Source organism: Morone saxatilis, unplaced genomic scaffold, assembly GCF_004916995.1.
Source record: "Morone saxatilis isolate NCDOM2014 unplaced genomic scaffold, NCSU_SB_2.0 Contig2, whole genome shotgun sequence".
Classification (NCBI taxonomy): Eukaryota; Metazoa; Chordata; class Actinopteri; family Moronidae; genus Morone; species Morone saxatilis.
In genome coordinates this window covers 2,917,973-2,943,275 of record NW_023339762.1, presented here as the reverse complement: position 1 = coordinate 2,943,275, position 25,303 = coordinate 2,917,973, and the positions used below count along the sequence as shown (strand labels likewise).

General features: G+C 40.6%; 1 protein-coding gene across 2 annotated transcripts in view; it reads right to left on the bottom strand.

The window, feature by feature from the left end:
* ppfibp2b (PPFIA binding protein 2b) overlaps positions 1 to 25,303 on the bottom strand; it is a 79,555-nt gene that overhangs the window by 41,552 nt on the left and 12,700 nt on the right. For both annotated transcript variants that reach the window (XM_035664570.1, XM_035664569.1), the window contains exons 2-3: positions 17,378 to 17,482; positions 13,593 to 13,801 (exon numbers count right to left, since the gene is read on the bottom strand). In XM_035664570.1, coding sequence (XP_035520463.1) covers positions 13,593 to 13,801; positions 17,378 to 17,459 — 291 coding nt within the window. In that variant the 5' untranslated portion in view covers positions 17,460 to 17,482. The remainder of the gene's footprint in view (positions 1 to 13,592; positions 13,802 to 17,377; positions 17,483 to 25,303) is intronic.

Sequence of the window (25,303 nt, the reverse complement as noted above, 5' to 3'; positions counted from 1 at the left end):
GGCAAAGTCCCTCTCTGATTGAATTGAGTACAATGGTTAACATTTTCATTGCCATGTTACATTCAAAAGAAAAGGCATAGAGCACTGATGAGATAAGATTAGATATCAGATAAAACTTTAGTTTGTAAGCTCTTTGTTGGCCATACATCTCTCTCTGACTGTCTGAGAACACAGACAAAAGAGCCTAAAATCAGCGTGTAATCCTCCATGATCTGTCTGTAGCCGAGGTCAGTGGGTTCAAGGGGATGTATACAGACTGGGCCACCTGACACTGACCATATGGACAAGTGAAACCTATTACCGTACTGTAAACTAAACAGAGAGACAGGGGAGCAGAGGAGGAAAGAGAGAAAGTAAGTGTGAGATCAAAAGACTTTACTTAGGCTCTACTGCAATCATGTTTGGATTAACCGTCATTAAAGGTACAAAATACCGCAGTGTGAAAAGGGCTGGTGTCTGAAAGCCTCCCTTGACTTCTAATATAGGTTTGCAATAAAGTTACAGTATGACTATTGGTTTGTGACTCCAGTGGGAGAAGTCAGGAAGTATGTGAAATATGCTGTAATCACAGATATTCCCATCAGACTACAGAGGAGCAGCACCATTTCAGGGAGGTGACAGAGCACTTGAAGGGGCTGATAGAGGCAACTAGGCCAGTCTGGTTCTATCTGTCTGTCGTCGCCCGGTGGATCGTGTGAGTAAGGAGGGAAGGGGACAGGGAGGCAGATTTGGGGGGGCGGAGTTAGGTTCCTCGCATTATCGCTTCTGTGGCTAACACTGATGGAAATACAGTCAGTTAAACAACATTTCGTAACACTTTATCTGGATAGTCTGCCTACAGATTTGTAACATTTCAGTCTTATTAGGAGTGCATTAGTTGAGATTCAACTGTTTTCTGACACCACTTTGGTTAAGGTTTGGTTAGGTTAAGTCACAAAATCTTGGTTAGCATATGTTCATGAATTGTCACATATACTGTTGAAACATTTAGAGACAAAACAAAACATTTCAAAGTGGCAGTAGTTGAAGGTATGAAAGCTGTGCAAGAGCAAAGAGTTTTTACAACAACAGCTCTGGCCAGGGGAGTGGGTGGGACTCCTGATGACATACAGTGCTGTATATGATCCCACTGCCTATGAATGCATGACAACATGCAGGACAGCACCTACTTTTAATGATTCACAAAAAAGCTACACAAAACAGTCACTGTAGTGTAAACATACAGCACTAACAATATATACAGTCATACATTTATCTGCCTCCAAAACCTGTTTTTGATACTTTGAGTAAAAAAACTAGTCAAACTGATTTTGTTGTAGGAAACAACATTTTCTTAAATCCAGTGATGAGTGTTGACTTGATTTGGTCATGGAGCGTGTGTAACACATTAGCTTATAGGCTCTCTAGTCACACCACTGTGTCTCTAAATCTAATTTAAAAGCTGGTCCAATTCAATTTTATGTCTGCACAGCTTGACAATCAACATTCGCAGTCAGTGGGGAAAGTGAATTTGAAGGTGAGTTGATGACATTCAGGATGACTCTTCATTTATCAGCAGAGCTCAGTTTACATTAAAATACATTTTTGTTAATGCTCTAAAAATGTTTAGCCATGCTACACAGAGTGATAAACATAAATGTTCTATCTGTTATGGAGCGCACCAAACCATTGTATAACCACAGGATAAACATGCACAATGGGTGGCATGATGCAATAAGTGAGCCTTCTCTTCGACAGGAAATAAAGGTGAAGGCACTGCACTCACACACTGTTTTTGCAGTTAACCAGCTGTAACCATCACATTTCCTTGAAGAGATAAAGAATGTGTTTGGTGTGTCTAGATTTGTATTTTTTGGCAGGCTAGAATCTGTTTTGTTAATTTTGGCAAATTGTCTATTTTGTTATCCATTACGCGCTGGTGGTCAAGTGTGCAAGAGAGTGAATAAAGAGAGGGGGCAATGTTAGCGAGAACCAAGCAGTGAGCAGTGAATGTTATTTTCTGATTGTTTCACAGTGGTTATGTTCTAAAGAGCAAAGAAACATGGCCACACCTCTGCACAATCCTGCGGGAAGAAGCCAAATTGCTGGATTTTGTGTGAATGCAGGCAAAGCCAAGATTCATCCTGTCCACTGTCCACCACCTCTCTCTGTGTGTGTGTAGCTCAGCCCTGCCCTCAGAACAAACAGACACACAGACCTCATACCTCGCCCGGTCAACACTCAGAAACTATATAAAATAAAATAAGAAAATACGGGTGCCCGGTTAGCTCAGCGGGTAGAGCTGGCGACCCTGAGTCCTTGCTGCAGCGGCCCAGGGTTTGAATCAGACCTGCGGCCCTTTGCTGCGTGTCATCCCCTCCCTCTGCCCCCCTTTCCTGTCTGTCTTCAGCTGTCACTATCATAAAGGCAATAAAAAAAGGCCAAAAAAATATACTTATATAAAAGAAGAAAATACAAATATTGGGCAGGTCTTTGCAGATACAGCAGCACACACAGCAACAAGTGATGATTGAGAAAGATAGATTATTTTTGTATGGCTCTGTACATTGTTGATGATCCCCCCAAATTCTTCAACTCTTCAATCACTTAATGTGACATTGTATACACTTTCTATGTTGTGAAATATATTGATACTGGAAAAGACCAAATTTTGACACACACACGGCCACTTCATCTGTTTGAAGAAATTGTCCACAAACTAACATGCTGCCTCTTTTACAGACATATTTTAAGTTGGAGAAAGTTAAGCCCGTTCTTTGAAAGCAGATCCCTGCCCTGAAAGACTTCAGACTCAAACATGTTTTAATCAGCTTCACTCTATCTTTGTATCTGCTGTGTCAGTATACTGAATTTAGAAAAAGAGTACAATGTGCTGGAAATAGCAGGATATCTGCTTTGCAGGCTCAATTGATGAGATATCCGAGAAACAGAAATCAGCCCAGTAAAAAGTCCCCTGAATGCAGCATGACCTGACTCGAATGTGATAAGGCCCAAAATGTGGATGTACATTTTGTCTGTGTTAGCAAGTGAAAAAAGCCATTAAAGAGACAGAGTGCCACCTTCAGAAACTGTAACAGATATGCACACTACTTGATCAGCTTTTGTGAATATTTATTCTATAAATTCAAAGGAAATGTCACACAGAGAAGCATCAAGTTGATATGAGCACGACAAAGCTGGTGCTATTTAGGGAAAGCACATAAGGTTTGTGTACTCATCATATTTAGAGCTTGGAGGTAATGCAGTTTTTTCAAACAAAATCACTGCATGATAAATTATATCTTTTTTACACACCTCTCTGTGTGAAGACTGCTTATAACCTGAACCAGGGATCTCAATTCAGCCCACGACACAAAAATGTAATATAATTCTGCAAGACTTTAATTATTTTGGTTTCATATCAATTTAAAATACCCTGTTATATACTATTAAAATAAAAACACAATTCTATTTTACAAATTGTTTTTAATTTGCTGCAAAATAATGCTAAAGGTCAAAGGTGCCTGCTAAAGGTAAATACAGAAAAGAGGCAGGTTTGCAAACAATAAAGATGATGATAAATGATGATATAAAAAATGTTATAGAAACTTGTTGGCATTTTTTATGAAGTATGGATGGAAACAGTTTGAAAAAAATATTGCACATTCTTGTTAGTACTTGAACACTGAAGTGGCCCTAAACCAGCAGTGCCCCCAAGTGAGTTTGCAGTTTGAGTTTGGAGAGACCTGGCCTGAATAGTAGTTCCAACAATGTAGGTATCCCTTTCGAATGGTCAGTGAAGGTCATTTTCAAGGTCGACTATATAATGCTAAAAAGAAGGGAAGAAAAAAAATACATCTTAATAGTTTTTAGGGGTGTCTTAAATGAAATATTTTCACGCCCCTAATGTGAAGACATCCGACAGAATGACACAGACTTGCAAGGCGCTGATTTTACATCTACAATAATCCGCTTATATGACTCAACCCACACCAAAACCTTCTTTATTCCTGAAACTTTGTGTCTTAACAACCAGCACAGACTCTCCCGTGGCCAAAGTCCCTCTCTGATTGAATCCAGCAGTATCAGACGATGCTTTGTCAACAATAATCAGCTGATGGATAATGCTCCTAATCTGATAACAGAGTCCTTGTGATGCGTGCCTCCACACACACACATGCCCTAACAACACTGCAACAAGTTGAGATGCAGCCCTGCTCTTGAGCTAAAGGAAATTACATCAGAAAACAGTCAGTCGCCGGGAAATAACACAATACGAACATGCTTCTGAGCTGGAATGATAATCATCTCACTGGGACAGAGGAGCTTCCCCTTTCTCTTATAAACACGGCTCTTCTCTCTGCTCCAAAAAAACATACTGGAAACTCCTTCAAGGCATCAATTTAACGGAAGGAATGCGATGCAAGGACAGACATTAAAGAGAAAAAAGTCTAAATGAAAGCTCAGCCCTCACCTTTTTGAGCCAGGAGAAGTGCTTGTAGAAGTCAATGGGAGTCTCCATGCTCCCAGCCCATCGCTGCCCTGCCTGTTTCCACTGTGTTCTTGTCTGACTCTATCAGACTGAGTGCGTAAACACGGCCCACAGAATGGGCAAAGTAAGAGTGGATTCTTGAGACCGCTGCAGCATGTGAGCTCTGTCATGTAAGTGTATGTGAATGTGTGTGTGTGACTGTGTTGATCACAGCTGTTGAGGAGGGCGTTTTACGATCTCCTCGCCTTCTGAGAGGGACAACTCCCCCCTGTTTTGTCCCCCTCCTCCTACAGTACTTCTCTCTTTTCTTTCCTTCTTTAGTATCACTGCTTTTTCTCTCCCTTTCCCTACTTTCTCCCCACTTTATGTTCCCTCACGCTCTCACTCATCTCTCCTTTCATTCGGACAATCGCTGCCTCCTCTTTTTCTTCCCCGTTCTTGGAGTTGTTGCATTTTTTCACCTTCCAGTCACTCCTCTCTTTTTCAAAACTCTCTCTCTCTCTTTTCTTCCTTTCTTTATTTCTCAGTCGCTCCCCCTCTTTTCTTCTCTCTCCCTGCTGAGGTCCGTCTGACAGCCAAATGGCCGAGCCCAGAAAGGAAGGGGGTGGTGGGAGGGCCGTTTTTCTTCTTTCTCTGTCATCTGTTTGTGTCTGAATGTTGGCCCATGTTCTCCCTCTCTCTCTCACACACACACAGACACGCACACACTAAACCAGGAGCATCTGATGTCAGACACGCGAACAAAGCAGCAACAGGCTGTAATGTCAGCACAAACACGAGCCATGCCAGATATCTCCCCCTCGCTTGTGCCCTCTTTTAATTAAGTTACACTCAGAGCATCGGGAGACTCCAAAACACTGCACAAGTGAGAGACTCTCTCTCCCTCTTTCTCTATCTCCCCCCGCCCCCAATATGTCTGTCTTTCTGTGGCTTATCATCTTCATGTTTAAACCCATTAGCTCAGGTTTCCATTTCCTGTGTATTTTACAAAACTGTTCACCATAACAATGCACAGCCATTTGTCTGAAAGACAGGTTCATTTATACACACACACACACACACACACACACACACACAAACTCAAATACGAATAACTGCTCGGTAGATTATGGGTTTTTCAAAGTGTCTTTATATAAGAAAAAGTCAGAAATAAACTTAAATAAAACCTTCATGGCTTCATGTTGTTTTGTGTACCCAAATTCTACTGTGTACTTTTGCAGACCTGCCAGGGTCTAATATACATTTCGCCATCTGGCCACGGGCACAAAGGTCAGTACAGGACTAGTCGAGCCAAAACCTAGTCCAAATAGTTCTGAGTCAAGTCAGAGTCCAGAGAGGTTCGAGTCCAAGTCAAGACTGAGTCCAACTGAGAAAAACAGAGTCAAGACCGAGACAGAAAAAAGGAATGCTTTTGCCATTACCAATGAGATGAGTTTTGGCAGCCAGGCATTCAATTGCAAGTGACATTGACTGGCTGCCTGGTAGCCATAGTTAGGTAAGAAGGTAACCTGTTACCCATTCTAGTTGAATTTTGAATTAAACCAATACCAGTTTTCTAAACAAGCGTGCTTCATCAAAGGTTTTGTTTTGAAGTTACTTCATTAAAAAAAACATATTGCTGGACTCAAGACCAGCTAAAGACCAACTCCGTCTGACTTCAAATAGAAAGCAGTCCAAGACAAGTCAGAGAAAAAAACAAAAACTACAGCACTAAGAGTACTTCAGCACTGATGAGGGTACATTTTGGGAAGCATGATTTATGAAGCTTATGGAATGTACATGAAAGTGCATCGACTGCCACATGTGTAGAACACATACACAGATATCTAATGTAGTATCTTACGCACAGAGCTGCGCTGTGTCGGGTTTTGCAGTGTGCAGGACTGTAAGGGGATTACTGTCGATGGGTCAATTAACATGGTGTCCCATGACATGTAGTGTTTGAATCTGCTCGTTGAACACTTTTAAATCAAGTTTTCCTGCTGGACACAAGATGTCTCCTACTTCACTGTAAAGCTCATTCTCAGTGAATGTGCACTGGTGGCTTCAAGTTTCTACATCACACTGACTGACTTCCAAACTATTTGGATGGCACAAATTAGCTGGTAGGCCCCGCCCCTTAAAAATCTGATTTTCAATGAGCACAGAGAAACGTTCTACTTTCAGCAGATGAATGTGAAAACATCCTTCTAGTTTCTCTGCACATACATCATTCAAACAGCACACTGTAGGAACAAGACGAGAAACAGATTTTTGGCAGAGGGGGGTTTAAAAATTGATCAAATGACTATGTGTAATGTGAAAGGGGTCATTCAGTCAGAACCTACTATACAAAGAATCATCACCCATCACATGACTGCACTTTTTAGAACTGTTCAACTCATTCTTTATGTTTTAGTTTCTTTACTCTCTTTACTTTACTGTAACCAAAAAGCTCAAACCTGAAAATAAGATGAGTAGCATGAGATATAAAAACGTTGATAAAAACCACCATGTGTATGATTTGAATCTGTCCCACTTTCCTCAGTGCTAATATTAAAAAAAAGCTGGTTTTTGTATCAACAGGCAAAGAAACTAATTTTCTTCGACTAAGTTTGGGAAAACTCTTCTCCAAATATCATCAACTCAATCAGGAACACAGGAACATCATCTGAAAACATGGCAGCGTCTCTGGGTCAGCAGTAATGAGTAGCAGTCAGTGTATCACAACTTCCTGCCTATAATACACTTATGATGCTTCCTGTGTTTACATGTGTGTATCTGTGAGTGTGTTTCACCCCTGGGGAGCGGCCCACAGGGTGCACACTAATTGCAGAGCACGAGTGTCTTTGATCCTGTTCCTCTAGGTCAGCAGGGAGGAGGAGGAAGGGGGAGAAGGTGGACAGGATGAGGGAGCAGCCAACCTTATGTATTAGCTGCCTTGATAATCTGCCAGGCTTTTGTTCGTCTGCTATTGAAATAGTCCAGTTCCACGAAAAGAATAGTCCCTTTGGAAACAGTTCCACAAAAGTAGTGTAGTTTTGATCATCCATGGTAACAGGGACATTACTGCTGGAAAAAAATTAGTTTTTCAATGCTGCTGACCTTAACCCCTACAATTTTATTAACTGCTACAATGAGCTTTCCCTAACCTTAACCTTAAACAATGTTTTATTGCCTAACCCTAACCGTACTTTATTTACAATATAACCACAACCTTTCCCTAACCCTAACCATACTGTAGCCATGTGCAGGTATAGCATGAATCAAAAATCTTAAAAGCACTGGCATTAAACATAAAAAAAATGTATGTCTGGATTTTGTAGAATTGTGCAATACTGACATTATTGTTTGGCGATAGAGTTAAATCAGATTTTTTTTAAATTGCAGTGCACTGGTATGTGCCTACGACGACCCAGGAAACAGACACACATTCCCCGTGTGAGTCAGGCTGTGAGCCTTTCTTGCTTAGAATTTTCCATCTCTCTCTTTCCTCATTTCTTGCCACCTTTATCCTGTCAACTCTCTAATTAAAGGTCAAGTGTGTAGGATNNAGTTGCAGATTGCAACTAACTTGCTTCCCCTCCCTTTCCAAGTGCGAGGGAGAAACTACGACACGTGTGAAAAATGCAAACGGCCCTATCTACAGCTAGTGTTTGGTTTGTCCCTACTGGGCTACTTTAGAAACATGGTGGTTCAACATGGCGGACTCCATGGAGGGCGACCAGCGGCATCTGTAAGATAAAAATGTCTAATTCTAAAGTAACAAAACAAACGATTCTTATTTTCAGGTGATTATACACTGATGAAAACATACCTATGAATATGATATTACATTTCTGCCAATAGATCCTCCTAAATGATACACACTGGACCTTTAAGGAATAATAGGACTTGGAAAATGCAAAAGTGGAAAAAAAAAAACCTAGAACAGAAACACCGTAATAAATCCTCTTCCAGTTTTCACTTTATTTTCTAAGTATTCCTAGAAGCATACTCCAACCAGAGCACCTTGTTTACCATAAACTGTGTCAAGAAGTGTGCAAGTTCATTTCAAACACAACAAGACCTGCGTGTGTGGGGGACATGCAATCAGGGTAAATATTTATTCTAAACCAATCTGCTCCTTCAGAAAAACACAGAGGTATTTTTTATCGTTAAAAATATAAAAAACCAAAACCATGCATAAATCCCTATAGGACATTACACTGATATTTTGCAAGTATAATAAACATTTCACTTATATTAACATATGGCTTCAAGGGAAACAAACACAGGCCCTGAACAGGTTCACAACCTGCTTCTCCTTGAAATTCCCTCAAGCTTTTCCATCAACTGAACCTGCCTCCTCTATATGATACCTGCTCAGAAAACATAAAGTGAACGAACAAAGACAACACCATCACGTTACACTGCATGCTAATCCATCAGTGCAAAAAAAAGGACAGCATGGAGGAGGAAGGGAGGAGTGAATAAGAGAGGGGGGAGAAAGAGTTGGAGGAATCAAAGTAAGAAAGATTTGGAGGGAGGGAGGGCTGGCCGGTGAATGTGTGCAACATGTGAGACATCTGCTGTTGAAACAATGTAGGAGCTCAAAAGGCTGTTGAACTGGATCCAAGATTCACTTTGCCTTTTCAGCCTCAACCGTCTGAATCAGTGTGTTAAATCCTATATTGCTTTCTGAGCAGAAGACAGCAGCCTCTGCAGGACAACACTCAGCAACAGCAACAAACATACAACTGAATCTGGAACAGCTGCATGTCAGTGAATTCAGCAGAAAGCATTCACAAATTCAAAACAACACTTGTGTAAATTTTCTAAAAATAAAAGAAAAAAGCTAAATTACTATATCAGTCAAAATGTCTCAAAACAGCTAAAAAACCCAGACATTTTGAATTCTTTCACCATGTTTGAGCAGTTTGAGCTTACCTTATGAGTTCTGAGCAATCGAATCCTCTTGTTAGAGCCTTGAGTGCCTGACTACTACACTAAGTACCTCATTTACAAACAGGATCACGTCAGAAAGTAGAGGGAGGGTGTCCAAACAAGCAGAGTATGAGAGGGGAAGGGGGGAGAGTAGCAGTATGCAGGGAAAACGTTGGACAGTGATAGTAAATAGAGAGAGAGAGAGAGAGAGAGAGAGAGAGGTAAAATAGTGAGGGTTGCTGTAAACAGAGAAGTTAAAGCGGCTGAAAGGCCACGAAGGACAGACAGAGGGTGTGAGGGAGGGAGATCAGCGCAGGAAGTTGATAATAGTCGAGTTGTAATGGTGTCTCTGAGGAAAACTTAATGCAACTCTAACCTCTCTCCTTGTTCCCTTCCCTCCTTCACTGTAACTGTAGAAGCAGCTGGCACTGTGTCAGAGCAATGATGGGTATGGCAATGAAAACATGGTGACTGTCAGAATCACAGAATCAGTCTTTGTACAGTATTACAGAGGCTTGCAAAAGTATTCACCCCTATGGCATTTTTCCTATTTTGTTGCTGTACAACCTGGAATTAAAAAGGATTTTTATCTGTATTTCATGTAGTGGACATACACAAATAGTCCAAATTAGTTAAGTGAAATGAAAAAATACCTTGTTTCAAAAATTCATAAATAATGGAAAAGTGTTGTGTGCGTACATCCCATGCATCACCATTAAAGCCATCACTAAAAAATGGAAAGAATATGGCACGACAACAAACCTGGCAAGAGAGGGCTTTAATCAGAGAGGCAAAGAGACCAAAGATGACCCTGAAGGAGCTGCAAAGCTCCAGAGCAGAGATCGGAGTATCTGTCCGTAAGACCACATTAAGCCGTATACTCCACAGAACTGGGCATTACGGAAGAGTGGCCAAAAAATGTTAAAAAGATTAAAGTTAAAATTTATAAATAAGCACGTTTGGTGTTGCTGCCAAAAGGCATGTGGGCAGCTAAACATATATTAGAAGGTATTCTAGTTCCAGTCAGATGAGACTAAAGTTGAGCTTTTTGGCCATCAATACACTATGTCTGGCGCAAGCCCCATAGCTCTCATCACCCCGAGAACACCATTCCCATGTTTTTCATTGGCAGGGACTGGGAAACTGGTCAGAACTGAAGAAATGATGGATGACGCTAAATACAGGGCAATTCTGGGGGAAACCTGGGTCAGTCAGGAATTTGAGCCTTGGACAGAGGTTCACCTCCCAGCAGGACAATGACCCTAAGCATACTGCTAAAGCAACACTTGAGTGGTTTAAGGGGAAAAGTTTAAATGTGTTGGAATGGCCTAGTCAAAGCCCAGACCTCAATCCAATAGAAAATCTGTGGTCAGACTTAAAGATTGCTGTTCACAAGCGGAACCCATCCAACTTGAAGGAGCTGGAGGAGTTTTGCCCTGAAGAATGGGCAAACATCCCAGTGGCTAGACAGCCAAGCCTATAGAGACATACCCCAAGCGACTTGCAGCTGTAATTGCTGCAAAAGGTGGCTACCTTACTTATGCACACTCAAGGTTTCTGTTATATTCAAATTGAAACTCTGACGTTATAACACAACATTAAAAACATACCACACTGATGATGACAGCAGCTTTACCTCAGGTTAGCAAATAGAATATTTCTGCAAAAGAAATTCTGAACTTTGAAGCTGGTGTGGTTTGGATTTATTCATATTAATATATTTAAGTATGATTTAAACAGTTAATATTAGTACAAACAATATCGGAAACATTTTAAAGGTTGTTCCTGTCCAGCTCACAATGCCATTGCAACTGAACTAAACAATAGAAAGAAAGCTGATAAAAAACAAATGAATAGATGAAGAGGCTGGTGTAAGACTGGGACAGAGACCAAAGTTCATCCTCACAGAGACGTGCAAACCTACTGCAGCAGAGAATAGCTATTCTGTAGCACAGCAGCTAAATTCCTCTCCTCTCCCTCTGACCATTCAGTGTGTGACCCCGCTGTAACTGTCCCTCTACTGAGAAAACACTATCACAACTAAACACATCATGTAAATAAACAAATTATGTGTGAATCTGTGAATGGATGTGTGAAATAAATGAAATATCACAGTTTAAATATATTCTCAAACAATAGTTTTCAAAGTAGCCACCCGGGAGCACATTAAAGACAATTGGGGCAAAGATATCATCTTGAAAATGAATATCCCGTGCAACGTTATATGGTACGACAGTTTTTACAAGCACACAACTTCCACGTCACAGCCCTAAAGACTTAGGATTGGTTGTGGCTGTCTCTCTGTCTCTATTGAGTGAAGAGTTTAGAGACTGGCTTGTAAGTCCATAATCTCCATATATGAGCACTACTGGTTATTGACCATGAAGCAGACACCTCCCCCTTTCTCTTCCACGATTTTATTCTCCATTCCTGGCAGCGAATGGAGAACCATGGTCCTCTGGGACCCGAGTCTGGGATCGTGGAGCACTTTCAACATAAAAAAGCTGGTTCTTTTGGTTAGCATGTTGCACGTTTTACTCCATTGCTCAGAGACCCTCAACTTCTAAAACATCACAATGAATATACTTAATAACTTGTGCATCACCAGGCACTGCATCCAGTTCTGAGTGCAAATGAACACAACTTTTATTCACAGAGACATGTACACTGAGCACACAGTGCGATTTCTAACCCAGCTGTGTAATCTCTGAGGACAGTGAGAGTTTCACCACAAATTTAAAATGAGCAGCTCTGTAAACTCTCTGGCCGTTGACACAGAAATATAAAATCTAAAAAGGTTTGCAAGCTGTCTCTCTAGCCCTGCTGTCAGTGTGGCTCTATGGATGGCAATGCTAGTCAGCCTACTTCATCACTTTGGTCCAGACTGATATTTCTAAACCATCTATTGGATTGAATCCCTTAAAAGGTTGTACAGACATTCATGATTTTCATAGTTGGATTTTGGTGATCCCTTACTTTTCCTCTAGTGCTACCATGAAGTTCACATTTGTGGCTTTGTGGTGAGTGAAAATGTCTTCACAACTGTTGGATGGACTGCCATGGAATTTGGAAGAGACATGCATGTTTCCCTCAGGATGAATTGTAATCAATCACAGAAGTAATCCTCTGAATTTATATCTAGCGCCACCATCAGGTCAAAATTTTGTCTGATCATTTTGTGTATACTTGCAAAACTAACCACCTTCCCATCAGCCTCAGCTGCACTTACAGTTTAATTAGCACATTTGAGCATGCTAACATATTCAACTACAATAATGAATAGGGTAAATTATAACTGCTGAACAGTTGCTGACATTAGCATTTTGCTCAAAACACTGCTGTGCCTAAATACAGCTTCACAGCTAGCATGGCACAGGAGGCATTTCGGCTATGTTTTTCATTCGTCCGGCTAACGCACACCTGATGGAACAGATACACTCCTAATCTAATCAACCCAGCTGTCTAAGCAGGCTGTGTTTTACATGCATTACATGCGCCCCCAGAGTGTATTTTACACTCCAAGTCTATTTTCTTCCATATAATATTAGGCTTATTAAGCTTCAGGAAAAATGAGCTACAACATACAGCCAAGGCCATTTGTTTTATGAGTTATGCGACTTTTTTTAAATTCAAGTCATCTACTAACTAAATTAATAACAAGATTCGGTGCGTCAGGACTTGTGCATGTGGAACAAATGCCATTCAAACCTTGGAGGCTCTGACTAAGCAAGCCAAAGCTCCAAGAGAAGTGTGGTTCACTAAGTGTGTAGAGACTGTAAAGAAGAAAATAAAACGCAATGCTTTGTGGGAATAAGGAAACAGTTTCTCGTGCTTGAAAAAATGAACCAGATATAATCTACACTCTGGAATGATGCTCATCTTCAGCTATTTCTTCACACGTTTTAACAACAATGAACACCAAAGAAGATCAACAACGGCAAGAAGCACAGACAATCCACCATGCTGAAATAATGTTACACAAACTGGAATCAAATTCTTTTGGAGTGCTCATTAAAAAGACTTCACTACAGATGCATATTGATGCAGCTTTATATGAAACAGATTAATTAATTGTGACATCTCCAGTTGACGTAGCCGCAATTAGAATTAACACTACCCTGCAGAAAGCCAACATTATCTTAAGACTACAATTAAGAAACAACAATGCCATGTTAAGATGGAGGTTGACTTAAAGCGTAGCACACAATGTACTTACAGTTCCAGTCCGTAGCCAGTCTATTAGAGCCTGTGCTGTTTCTGTAGGTAATTGTGCTCTGAGGCTGTCTCTTCCCTCCTGGTTGGGCTGGAGCTCCAAGGCGAGTTTGAGGTCCTCAGCTAACTGAACGACCTGCAGTGGACCAGTGCTGATGGGAGAACCCAGGTCATACATGCTGTTCGAAAACTCAACCGCTGCTGCTTTGGAACCTGGAGAGCATGTGGAAGAGGAGCGGAGAGGACAGACAATTACATATCACAGAGAGATTATTAATACCATTATTCAAAACTGAACTGTGACTGCAACGCAAAACTAATCTATTAGGTGTATTAGCAGCCAATTTGTAAGAAGACCTAGAGTGAAGCTTTGGATATTAGAGAAGCAGAATTTAATCAGAGCCATACATCCTCCTGAATGTTTCCAAAATGTCTATGTGTCACCTGGATCTTTTCCCTGGAACCCCCCCCCCCCCACACACACAACACACACACATCTGGATGCACTCAAATAATTGTGACTGAAAAAACAGCCACACATTACAGTCTCTCCATACAGTATATGGAGTCCAAAAATAACAAAGAGCACATAATGAAAACAACCTGTGCTTGAATATCTCTGTACAACAGAGCCTGAGAGTAAGTGAAGAACTAAAAGTTAAGTCAGACATCCTTTTGAGTGATATACTATTTTTTATATATAAGTGTCAGAATTTTGACCCAAACCATGTCAATGCGACAGGGATAGCCACTCTTTTAGGTACATCTCATTTTGTCTTGACTGGCTGGAATGACCCTGTTCTGTGTCACATTCACTGTCCTCCATGTTTGTTTGTGTTGTGTTCATGCAAATTTCCAGCCTGCACGGAAATTAAGAAATCTTTTTTTTGTTGTTTTTGGACTGTATTGCTACTGTAACATAATGTTAAGTTTTACCTTACACAATATGCTTTGATAATGCTGTTTCAATATGGCCATGGCAATAAAGCATCTTTGAATTGAATAGAGTCTCAAAAAGCACAAAGTGGATGGAGTACTAACAGCAGGACATTGTGCACTAACTCACTGCTGCATTTGCTGCACATTGTATAAACAAACAATTGAGTGTGTACAGTATGAATATAGAAACAAACAGAATATGGAACCATTATCCCATTCATCTCTCCATCCATCCATCCATCCATGCAGACTTCAGTGTATTTGGACCAGAGCACACAGAGGAAAATATTATTCACGCACTGCTAATTCAGTCTAAATGCAAACTCCAGCACAGTTACAGAACAACAGTAGTACGAGAACAAGTTGTCTATTTGACATTGGTTTGAGTGTCAGGTTTGGAGATCTGTTGTACATTTATAATATAATACTGTGATTACTATTTGCTCTACAGGGAGGTCAATGGCAGTTATATTTAACCCACCACTGCTGGGTGAAAGGTTCTGGGTGCTCATATAAAAATACAGACATTTACTGTCTGTTATAACTCATGACATTTGTAGAATTGGTCTAAAACAAAAAAGTAATTACATTAACTATTGAGGTGCTCAAGCCTCTGAACACCACAGAGCTGGCATCTTCTTCTTCTTCTACTGCCTTTAACATGCTCCTGGGTGGCCACTTTGAAAACTATTGTTTGATTGAGAAATATTATGGTTTCAATCAGGGAACGCCATGTGCTATTTTATTTATTTCTCACCTCTTTAAATTATTAAAGTTGTGTGGTAAAACAATATTAAATCAACATATGTACCACAGTATATACTAATGTTAATAGTATACTGTTTGTGCAGATAGTGTAAATACTGTAACATTATTGTTTTGGACTGGAAATGATATATACACATGCGTATCAATAATACCAATATCAAAGTTATTAACCAGTGGAGAGCTTTCACCAGTATTCCCACAAGATGCTTAACCAGAGAGAAAAGAACTGTTGATCATGGAATGCAATATGACCGAGATATCTCAGTTCTGTTGATAAGTGTCTCTAATATCCTTGTTAGTGATTGGCTGATGTTATCGCTAATGGGATTTTTAATGTATTTCTATTTGTGGTCACTGAGAGCCGGAACATAAATCTCAGAGTGCTCGATGAGGTCAGTGCGTTTTGGGCAAACAGCAGCGACTTGATGAGCTTCAGATGCGACAGTGGTACCTGTAAACCCTCTTTTGTCCATTTCTGCTATACAGGAGGCTGAGGTGACACACCCTTTGATGCTGGAGTGCAGGGAACTGAGACGAAAATGTGATTTTTCACATATCTGGTAATTATCAGTCACAGAAAACGTTCTAATTTGGAGGAATTCACAATGACCCGAAGTCACCAGTTTCAGTCTCTCCTGCTGTCCTTTCCTCTGTGATTGAAGAGATACTCTGCTCTGCTCAACCTTTGTTTTCCCACATACTGTCAGTGGACCACTGGTTCAATTTAGTTTATCATGACTGAACTGGCTGCAGCAAACATGAACCCAGTTACACACAGAAAGACACACGCAAACATGCACATGTATAAAACACACACAGAAAATGAGGCAGTGTCACAGGTGAAGTACGCTTGTTTACCACGTATTAACCTGCTGTCATCAGAAAAGGTCCAACTGGGAGTTTTCTTATGGTCAAAATGTACTTAAGGTATAACCAAAAATGACGACTACAGCCGAGCTCAAAATGAATTCTCTTTACTAATTACAATTCCATACATACTCGCATCCCTAAATCCCCAGATTTGTATGTGTAATGTTGACTGGGCTTATGATGGAAATGAAAGAAATATTCCCAGCTTATAACAGGTGAAAACAAAGTAAATAAATAACTTATAAGCCCTGGGAAATGCATATTATACTCACAATGCATGATAATTTCAAACCTGAAAGATATTGCAGATATTGTTGCAACTTACGTGACATCCTTCAAGACACCTTTTGCTTAATTTCTCGTGTGTACAAAATTATACAAACAAAATAAGTACCCGCACACTGCTATCTTGCATCCTGTTCTTCTTTAATTCTGCATGGACTTGACAACGTTTCGACCACAAGGTCTTTCTCGGTTAAGGTGAGGGTGAGAACAACCTTGACATTATGTCTCTACTGAGTGGTCTCAGTAGACAGCCACCACAGGTTTGCTTCTTTTGGTACCCAACCGCTCTCATCACAGTTGTTTGTGTATACAAGCTTGTTCAGATATTTGGAATATTAATTGCTTTCTACTATTGCAAGGCTTTGATTGTGAGGCAGTTACAGTGCCTTGCAAACTTAGTCAATAAAGTTAGCAGCCTTAAATTAAATCCTTGGTGCATAAAAATGGGACTACATGCAGAAATGGACATATTCCACTATGTTATAGTCAGTAAAAGAAAGAGCACCCACAGTGAGCTGATCAGATGAAGACGTGCATACAACAGGTGCTTACTGCAGTCTGGGCAAACATCAAAAGTCCGTAATGTAAGTGACAATATTGACTGTATTATTTCTGTTGTATGGAAAAACCCCTGAAAGTTTGGTTTTGTTTGGCAGTGAGTTTAAGCCCCACATTATCTCTAACCCACCATACTGTCAACACTACAGTGCACTGACACATCCATAGTGAACACACTTAGATCAGACTTTGCTTTGAGTAATCAAAGCTAATTAAGTTTTAGCAAAAAACACATTTCTGAATGACACACAAACTGCTACCAGTTAGGTTCTTAATACCAAACCACAATCTAAACTAAAGTGTATATAGCATTATTTTTATTACTATAATTATTATTATTAATATTGCATATAACTTCTTAGCTCTTACCTGCGATGATGTCATCCATCTGCTCCAGTGCCGCCTCCAGCATGTGACTGGCCTCCGTTTCCATGGTGATGGCAGGAAGCATCAGATCTCAGGTGCTCTGATGTTCTGTGAAAAAAGAAAAAAGATTTACTGTACAGCTTACTGCACATTTTCTTTTTATGTCTAGCAAAGTATGTAAAGAATGTTGACACAGAGAAATGACAGGGTTTACACCAGAGTGTCTAAGAAACATCTGTGAAGCACGAGAATGATTGGGGTTGGGAATTTACAGACTAAGCTGGTCATGCACAGTCCTGTCCTGCACAGAGACACAGTGAATCAGCCGTGGAGATGTGGATGCTCGAACTCTAATCCAATGAAGATAATGCATCTCATTTGCTTGGCAACTTCCTATGGGCTTTTAGAATCTAACACTCAGAAAGAAAGACTCAAACACATGAACAAGTCTCTAGAAAAAGAAATTGCCAGTACAAGGAGACCTCTGCATTGACAGTTCCATTCTAGCTTACCTGTAACAACCTATAACATTTACTAACAGTTACACTATCAGCAGAAAGTGGAGATTTGCTCTTAGAAACTGAGAAATTTATGAGGACATATAAGCGATCTGTGATGGAATATTTTCTGCAGCTGAAAAAAGATGACAGTAACCTAAAAACATTATATTGTGTTATTATTTAGATCTGATTTTGTTTCTTAAATTTTATTCTACTGTTAGGAGTATTATACAATATATGAAGGAATCAGAATGCATGAAACTGATGCAGCACTCAAAAATAAAAAAGATATAAGAACCATATGACATATTTGTGCTTCCTTTTGAAGAGTTACAGTCATTGTTTCAGCTATGCACCGGTAGTATATGAAAACTGTCCAGGAGATTATAACCGGTATACTGGTTTACTAAGTATATTGCTCAGCACTAATTATATTTAATTTCTGCCAATAGATCCACCTAAATGTTACACACTAGACCTTTAAAGGACAGATATGTGGGGTTTTTACTGTTGCAGGTAATAAAATGCCATAAAATATTGAAAGAGCGAGGACATTTTGGCCATTCTCATTACCAATGACTCAATGATCACTAGAGTCTACTCCTGTTGTTGCAGTTTCTACTGGTCACCAACAGAGGTCCAAAAAGTCTAAATGCCTGAACTCTGCTTTATGCAGTTAGGTTATTCGCTGAGTTTAGTTGAGGGTTTTCCCACTGACACTGTACATCCTTGTGCCTGTTATTTTCTACATGTGCATGTAACCCATACATGCACTCTTTGGAAACCACTGCAGGCATGACTTAAGTGTACACATAGCCAGGAGAAATTAAACACATAACGCACACACATTTTGCATTCCTCAAAGCAGGGCTGACTTGTCATCACTCATCGTTGCTTCTGGCTGCCCCTCCATCTCCTGCCATCTTTTTTTTCCAGCTTTTCAACGCACCCATCCTCCCTCCTGTCATCCCTTCCACTCATCCCTTCTCTGTCATCTCTCCTTCAAGGCCCTCATCCCTCTGCCATGCTGTCATGCTGACTTATAGACAAACAGACATCAACATGCGGAAATCAAGAGGAAGGACGGTGATGTAATCTACGGACGCCTTTGGAGAATAAACCCCCCTGCAGAGCAGCCTAATGCTCATCTACATTAGCACCAACTTTTACAGCCACAACTCATTCTGACAGCTGACACTGACAATCTGTAGTAATAACAGACAATAGACTTACAGTAACACGCTGTCATTACAACTCTGGCACCGTCACGATTCTCCCATTTTTCATTCAAATCATGTGTCTTCTCCCATGATGCACGCGTATGTGCACATGCACATGTGTGTGAGCCTGGTGATTTTATTGTTAATAATTATGAATGGCCCCGTATTAGTGTTGCTGAGACATAGGGTGACAGCACCATTCAGACACTACGACAGACTGACTCTGTTCAACAGCACCGTGACAACAGTTGACCTCAACAGGACAAAGACGCCTTTGTCTCTATGTGTGGTTGTGTGTTTTTTATGGAAAACAGAGTGTGTGTAAGCAAGGAAAGTGTGGGTTTTCATGACCCTTTGTGTTCCATTGTGAGACTGTGTGTATGTAGAGGTGCTGATTTAGAGATTACTGTTGTGTTCCAGCACAAGGCTGACAAGACAAACTACAATAACCCTGTCCACTGTCTCCCTTACTGCACAATCTGTACAACTGCTATATGTGTGGAAATTGGTTTGTGTGTGTTTGTGTGTGTGGTTGTGGGAAAGACAGTGTGAGAGAGAAGAGAGCGAGGGTGTGAGAAAGAGAAGTTCTCTGCATCTCCTTGTGATTTCGGATTAAATCTTGATAAATAAACAGCTAATGAATGGAAGAGGCAAACTTCTGATAATAAATGTTTTACATCAACTTAATGTTTTTATTCTTTCTTTAGCCACATAATATATTAGTCGAGAATGGAATGTCTGCAACACATACATGAAAACTGTCCTTTTAACTTTTGTACGGTGACACAATGGATGAAATGAAGAAAGCATATTCATCAGCATACAAAAACACTGCTGGGCTGCAAATACAGAAAACACAGCTATTGTAGATTTCAACTGTTAAATTGTTTCACAGTGTATTTCACATTTTTCCACAACTGTGTTAAAGTTAAATACATAGTTAAGATTTTAAAGTTGAATCTTCATTGAAGATATTAAACTTACAAACAGATATTATGTTAGCATGTAGTTATTGTAAAGTCAAAGGATTAAAGAGCAATTACATCATGTTCTTACATGATCATGATCACATGAGCTCTAGTAGTTTAGCTGTTGTGGATTACTCACTAAATAATAATTGCATACTAAATACTCATGTCATTGTTGTCATTACATGCAGACTCTATCCCTATTAAACTGAATGGTGTTTTGGTGGCTGTAGAAACAGACACACCTTTTCCCAGGAAGAGAGGTACACTCCAGAAAAACTAGTTTGTCAAACATGACAATATGTGAGCTGCTTCTTATGACTACACCCGCTCAGTGTTGACAGCGAGAGAAGCTGGCTCTCTGCAAATCTCTTGGACGGCTTCACTAACAGTGCAACAAGTGTTATCAGTTGCTGATAGGACAAATAAAAACCTGTAATGTCTACAGCTAGAAACCTTTTAGATAGTGGCAAGAATCTTTTGGATTATTGTTTTTAGAAGACAGCATTTGCATTTCCCAACAGTAAGCGATGTAATGAATTAGTAGCTTTACTTGCTTGGGTAATAGCTGACCCATGCTAGCCAGATAGCTCAGCGTTATGTTCATAACATCTATGTGCTAAACAGCTAAACAGGCACCCCCAGCCCCTGTTGTAAGTGGTTACTGGTTCTAGAACAGCAAAGTGATGTGGGTGCCACCCTGGAACCAGTTTCTTTGGTTGCTGAAACGCAAAGAAACTGAAACCATCCCTCAAACTGGTGGAAAAAAGGGTTTCTAAAACCAGCAGGACTCAATCTTTCACAACCTGTCATCCAAGCAAGCAGGTCAACCATGTTTCCATGTTGATGGAGCAGTTTACTGACAACAATACGTGATGGATCAGCAACTTTCTGCAGAGCCTCCAACCCCCACAGACACACAGACACCTTATGCAAACACCTACTGCCCCCTGCCCCCTGCTATGAGAGGGATAAGCCACTCAAATCCAGCACCCTGTGGTTCAACAACACGTAGTTTCCGATATCAACACTACAGTCTTTGCTGGTGAGAAGCAGCAGGTTTCAGAACAATATCTTCCACTGACACAGAAAAAACAAACACTGATAACGCTTCAACTTTCAGACACCAAAACACAATAGAGTTCCCAGTGCTGTGTGTAGAGTGAATGGTTCACTCGACACACTGTACACTTGTCTAGTCCATGAATGTACCATGTTATGAAATCAAACATCTGCTAGGTGCCTTTATACTAACAATCGTATCAAGAGATCTTTCCCATGTTACTGCACCTATGTGCATGAGAACAGCAAACAAAGCAGTGTGTCTGCTGCTTTACTTCAGCCTCATTCCTCCTCCCACCTGCAGTCTCAGTCCAACTCACACAGACTTCTCTGTGTGAGAGAGAGACAGAGACAGGGAGGAAAGGAGAGGGAAGACTGATTAAGCAGTGAGAGCATCGGTGGGTGTCCGCTACCAGCTTCATGATGAGCTCCATCAGGACCATCACAAGGCCTCGGTACACCAGTGTCACCCAGAGCGGCTCTGTATTACTGCTCTACACTGCTCTACACTGCTCCAGCACCAACCAGCACACACTTGGCAATGCTCATGAAAACTTCTGTAAACAATTCTTCTATTCGTAACACACTTCTGCTGTTATGCACTGCTGATCATTTGCCAATTCCTATCTCTGCCACACGTACCTGAACCAGTTTGGTTGTCTGATAAAAATCATATTAGTAAATCACATTTATTTAGCTCACGTCATAACAAAAGTGACTAAAGGCACATGAGGACAGCGGACACTAGGGCGGTGTTTTACTAAGAATCTGCCGATACGATACGTGTCACGATTCCTGATACAGGGGTTATGCTTCAATATACTGTGATATTGGAATTCCCTTACTGATTCCTGACTGTTTTATTATCTAAGTCTGAACACAGTGTAGAAAAGAGAGCAGTTATAGTTCTAGTTATATATATAGAGAGAGTTTCTTTACGAAATGAAGCCACGCTTTTGCACTGTTTCTTCCTCTCCGCCATATGCAATGAGCAACTGTCAATATGCAGACAGTGATAAAGCTCAGTGGCATACGATTCCCATGGATTGGACAATTTGGTACTGGTTCTCAATTCCCAGCCCTATTCTGCATACATAGTAGGTACCCAAGGCCCCGGCACTACCAGTCTATATTTAGATGTTCAAGGTCAGCCATGCTGTCCATGCACACACTCATGATTAAAACAAAGTGCTTTAGATAAAACATTGAATTATGAACAATTACAATAATATTGTGTCAGACATTTCCTCACTGCTGAGAAAGCTTTAAATTGCTCCTGAAAGCCTCCGCTTCTGCTGGCATGACTACACACACCGTACTATCTCCTTTGTGAAGAAAGTAAGAAGCATAACTTTTTTATTTAGTACGATTATTTTTCTATAAGTGGGCTACACTCACCTCAGGCTCACCAGCAGCCCAACTCAGACACAGAAGAGAGAGAAAAGCTATAAAAAGTATCATCTCAGAGCTAAGTCTGTGGGCTTGAACACTGGTTAGATTATCTTTTCTAGTGTATGACTGTGGGTAGAGTGTGATCTGTGAACCGTGGCTGATGCATGGCTGCTGGGGGAGCAGGAATATATAGCTTCATGTGACTCCCAGCACTGCACTCATCTGTACTGCTCTGTGTTGAACGGCTCTGCTCTTTATTGTCCTATTTAGTCCTGCTAAAGTGCATTTGATTCAACTCTGTTCTGCTCTGCTCAGTTCTCCCAAGAAAACATGGCTCTGTTTTCCGCTCTCTCCATATATTATCTGATTCTCTTCTACTCGACTGTGCTCTGTGTTATTCTCTGGTCCGTCCAGTTGACTTCTGCTCTCATTTCTGCTGTAATCTATTTTGCCCTCAGAGTGAGGGTAATGAACCATAACACAAAACAACACATGACTTCCAGTCAATGATCATCATGAGGGTAGCAAAGAGCAATGTGAACATTTAAACATTACTTCAAATCTTCTTCCCCCACAGTTGTCATCTGCGTCATCTTATACTGTGTACAATACATTTATGTCATAAACAGTATGTCAGATGGGAAAAATATAGAAATAAGAAGTTGGGTAAACTGAGGTAAGGTGGGTGTACCTTTGAAGACAATGAAACACAACAACACACAGTGCACACAGTGAGTAGGTCTTTCCATGCCTGAACTGGCGTGCCGCTGACAGGAGTCACAGGAAGGGTAGAGCAACAACAAACAAGTCAGAGTAACCGTATCACAACACAACACGGCCCTGCATTTGCTTTCAAACTGTTATAATGCTCTGACCTTCAAACACATACACGGCAGCAACAAAACCCTTTTTGATATGATTCTGTTCCACAAGCCTTTGTGAGAAGAGTTTTGTTGTTGTTGATTTATTCCTGAAAAGAGGAAGCGTCAATGCTGTGTGTGAGGAGATAACAGTGTGTGTGTGTGTGTGTGTGTGTGTAACCTATGATGATTCCTTGGGATTTCATTTCTCATTTAAAGAGAACTCGTCAGAAGGCAGATCAGTCATTTCACATGTTATTAATTACAGTGAAAGAATTGCAGGCTTATGAAACAATTGACTACCTTGAGATGAATGAGCACACAAGTTGACTGCACACCTTTTATCCTGTAGGAGCAGCCTGAAGGAGGGCTACAGTTGTTACTATGTACACACACGTTCCCACCTGGCAGGTATCCACCTTGTCATGTCAGTTACGGAGCAGCTTTACTATAGCAATCATCAGTGTAGCAGCTTGCCCAAGAGCACCAACAGCTAAGATCAATAGATTAAACCTGTAAAAGAGCTGTGTGTGTGTGTGTGTGTGTGTGTCTGTGTCTGTGTATTTGTGCTGACTGTTTGAATGAACAAAGCCAGTGTAATGAATGAATTAGTACGAAATGAAATGAATGAAATGAAAAGTATCAAATGCCATCAAACAGTACTTTGCTCACTTAGATGTTCAGGCATCTTTGGGTACCAACTTTCGTGAATTAAAACATGATGCAACTAAATGTACTGTAAGACAGAAACAGAAAGATAAAGAAGCACAGTCAAAGTGAAGAAGAGATAAAAAGAGACAGCGGTAAAGAGATTTCACCCAAGGCAGAGCTCCTCCAACAAAGGCAAACAGCAGAGCTGATATGAGCTGACACTGAGCGGATTGATGTACGACACTTAGCCTCTGGACTATTATCATAAGCACAGCTTATTACTTATCATCAAGCTGACTTACAGTAATCAGAAGAGGATGGAGACACACAACTGGGCTGCGTGTCAGTGAAACACACTCATTTTCACATTAATTTCCCCAGTGTCAGCCCACCATTCATTCAGTCAGCGGAGAAGATCCAGAGAATCTTTTAAAGATAATGTTGTGACAGCTAATTCAGGACAGATTGCAGTTTTTGCCTGAAAAAGAGCAGAGCGGCTCTGGCAGCAAAAATAAAACAATGAATCAATGACAACAATATGGGATGAACTATACTTATTAGTCACTGTGATTTCTTTTGTCAAAGGCAAACCGTACTGCACTTAAAATATACTGCAGTTGGCAGAGACCTGTTTTTTCATGCACTTGTGACAAAGGCAATTACGAATTTCAGTGGCAGGCTGACTAACTAACTGACTAACTGACTTAGCTAGCCTGAACATGAAAAGATCCCACAGAGTTAAGTATGAAGTAACTTCATTTGCTCATAATTGGTTTAACTTTAAGAAAGCAGAGGGGTGTTTGCAATGTCACAAAATCAACACACACGCTGTATATGTGTGACTTCAATGGTAGACCTACAACTGACCCTTCCTAAGTGCCGCCCCACTTCGCTCTGTGCTCCAATAAATAAAACAGTTGAGCCAGCTGCCAGAACTTCCCAAGATATGCTATGTGCTAGCATTTTCCTAACAATAGCAACCTTAGGATGTGACTATATATGTCGCTTTTATCTCTTAACCACCTTCAGAATGTGGTTGTCTTTTCAACACAGCCGAGCCTATCACATAGCATATCTAAAAGCAGGAAAGGAGACAGCTGACTGAGGTGCTGAGCGAGGCTTACAAGAGGCGAGACTGAGAAAGGGTCAATTATTACTGAAAATAAAACACTGCCAAAATTTGCACATCAACAGCTTTACATATTAAATTTATGATTAAACCACAGGAGACTTCACAGGATGAATAAGGCAACAGACTGATTACATCACCCAGTAA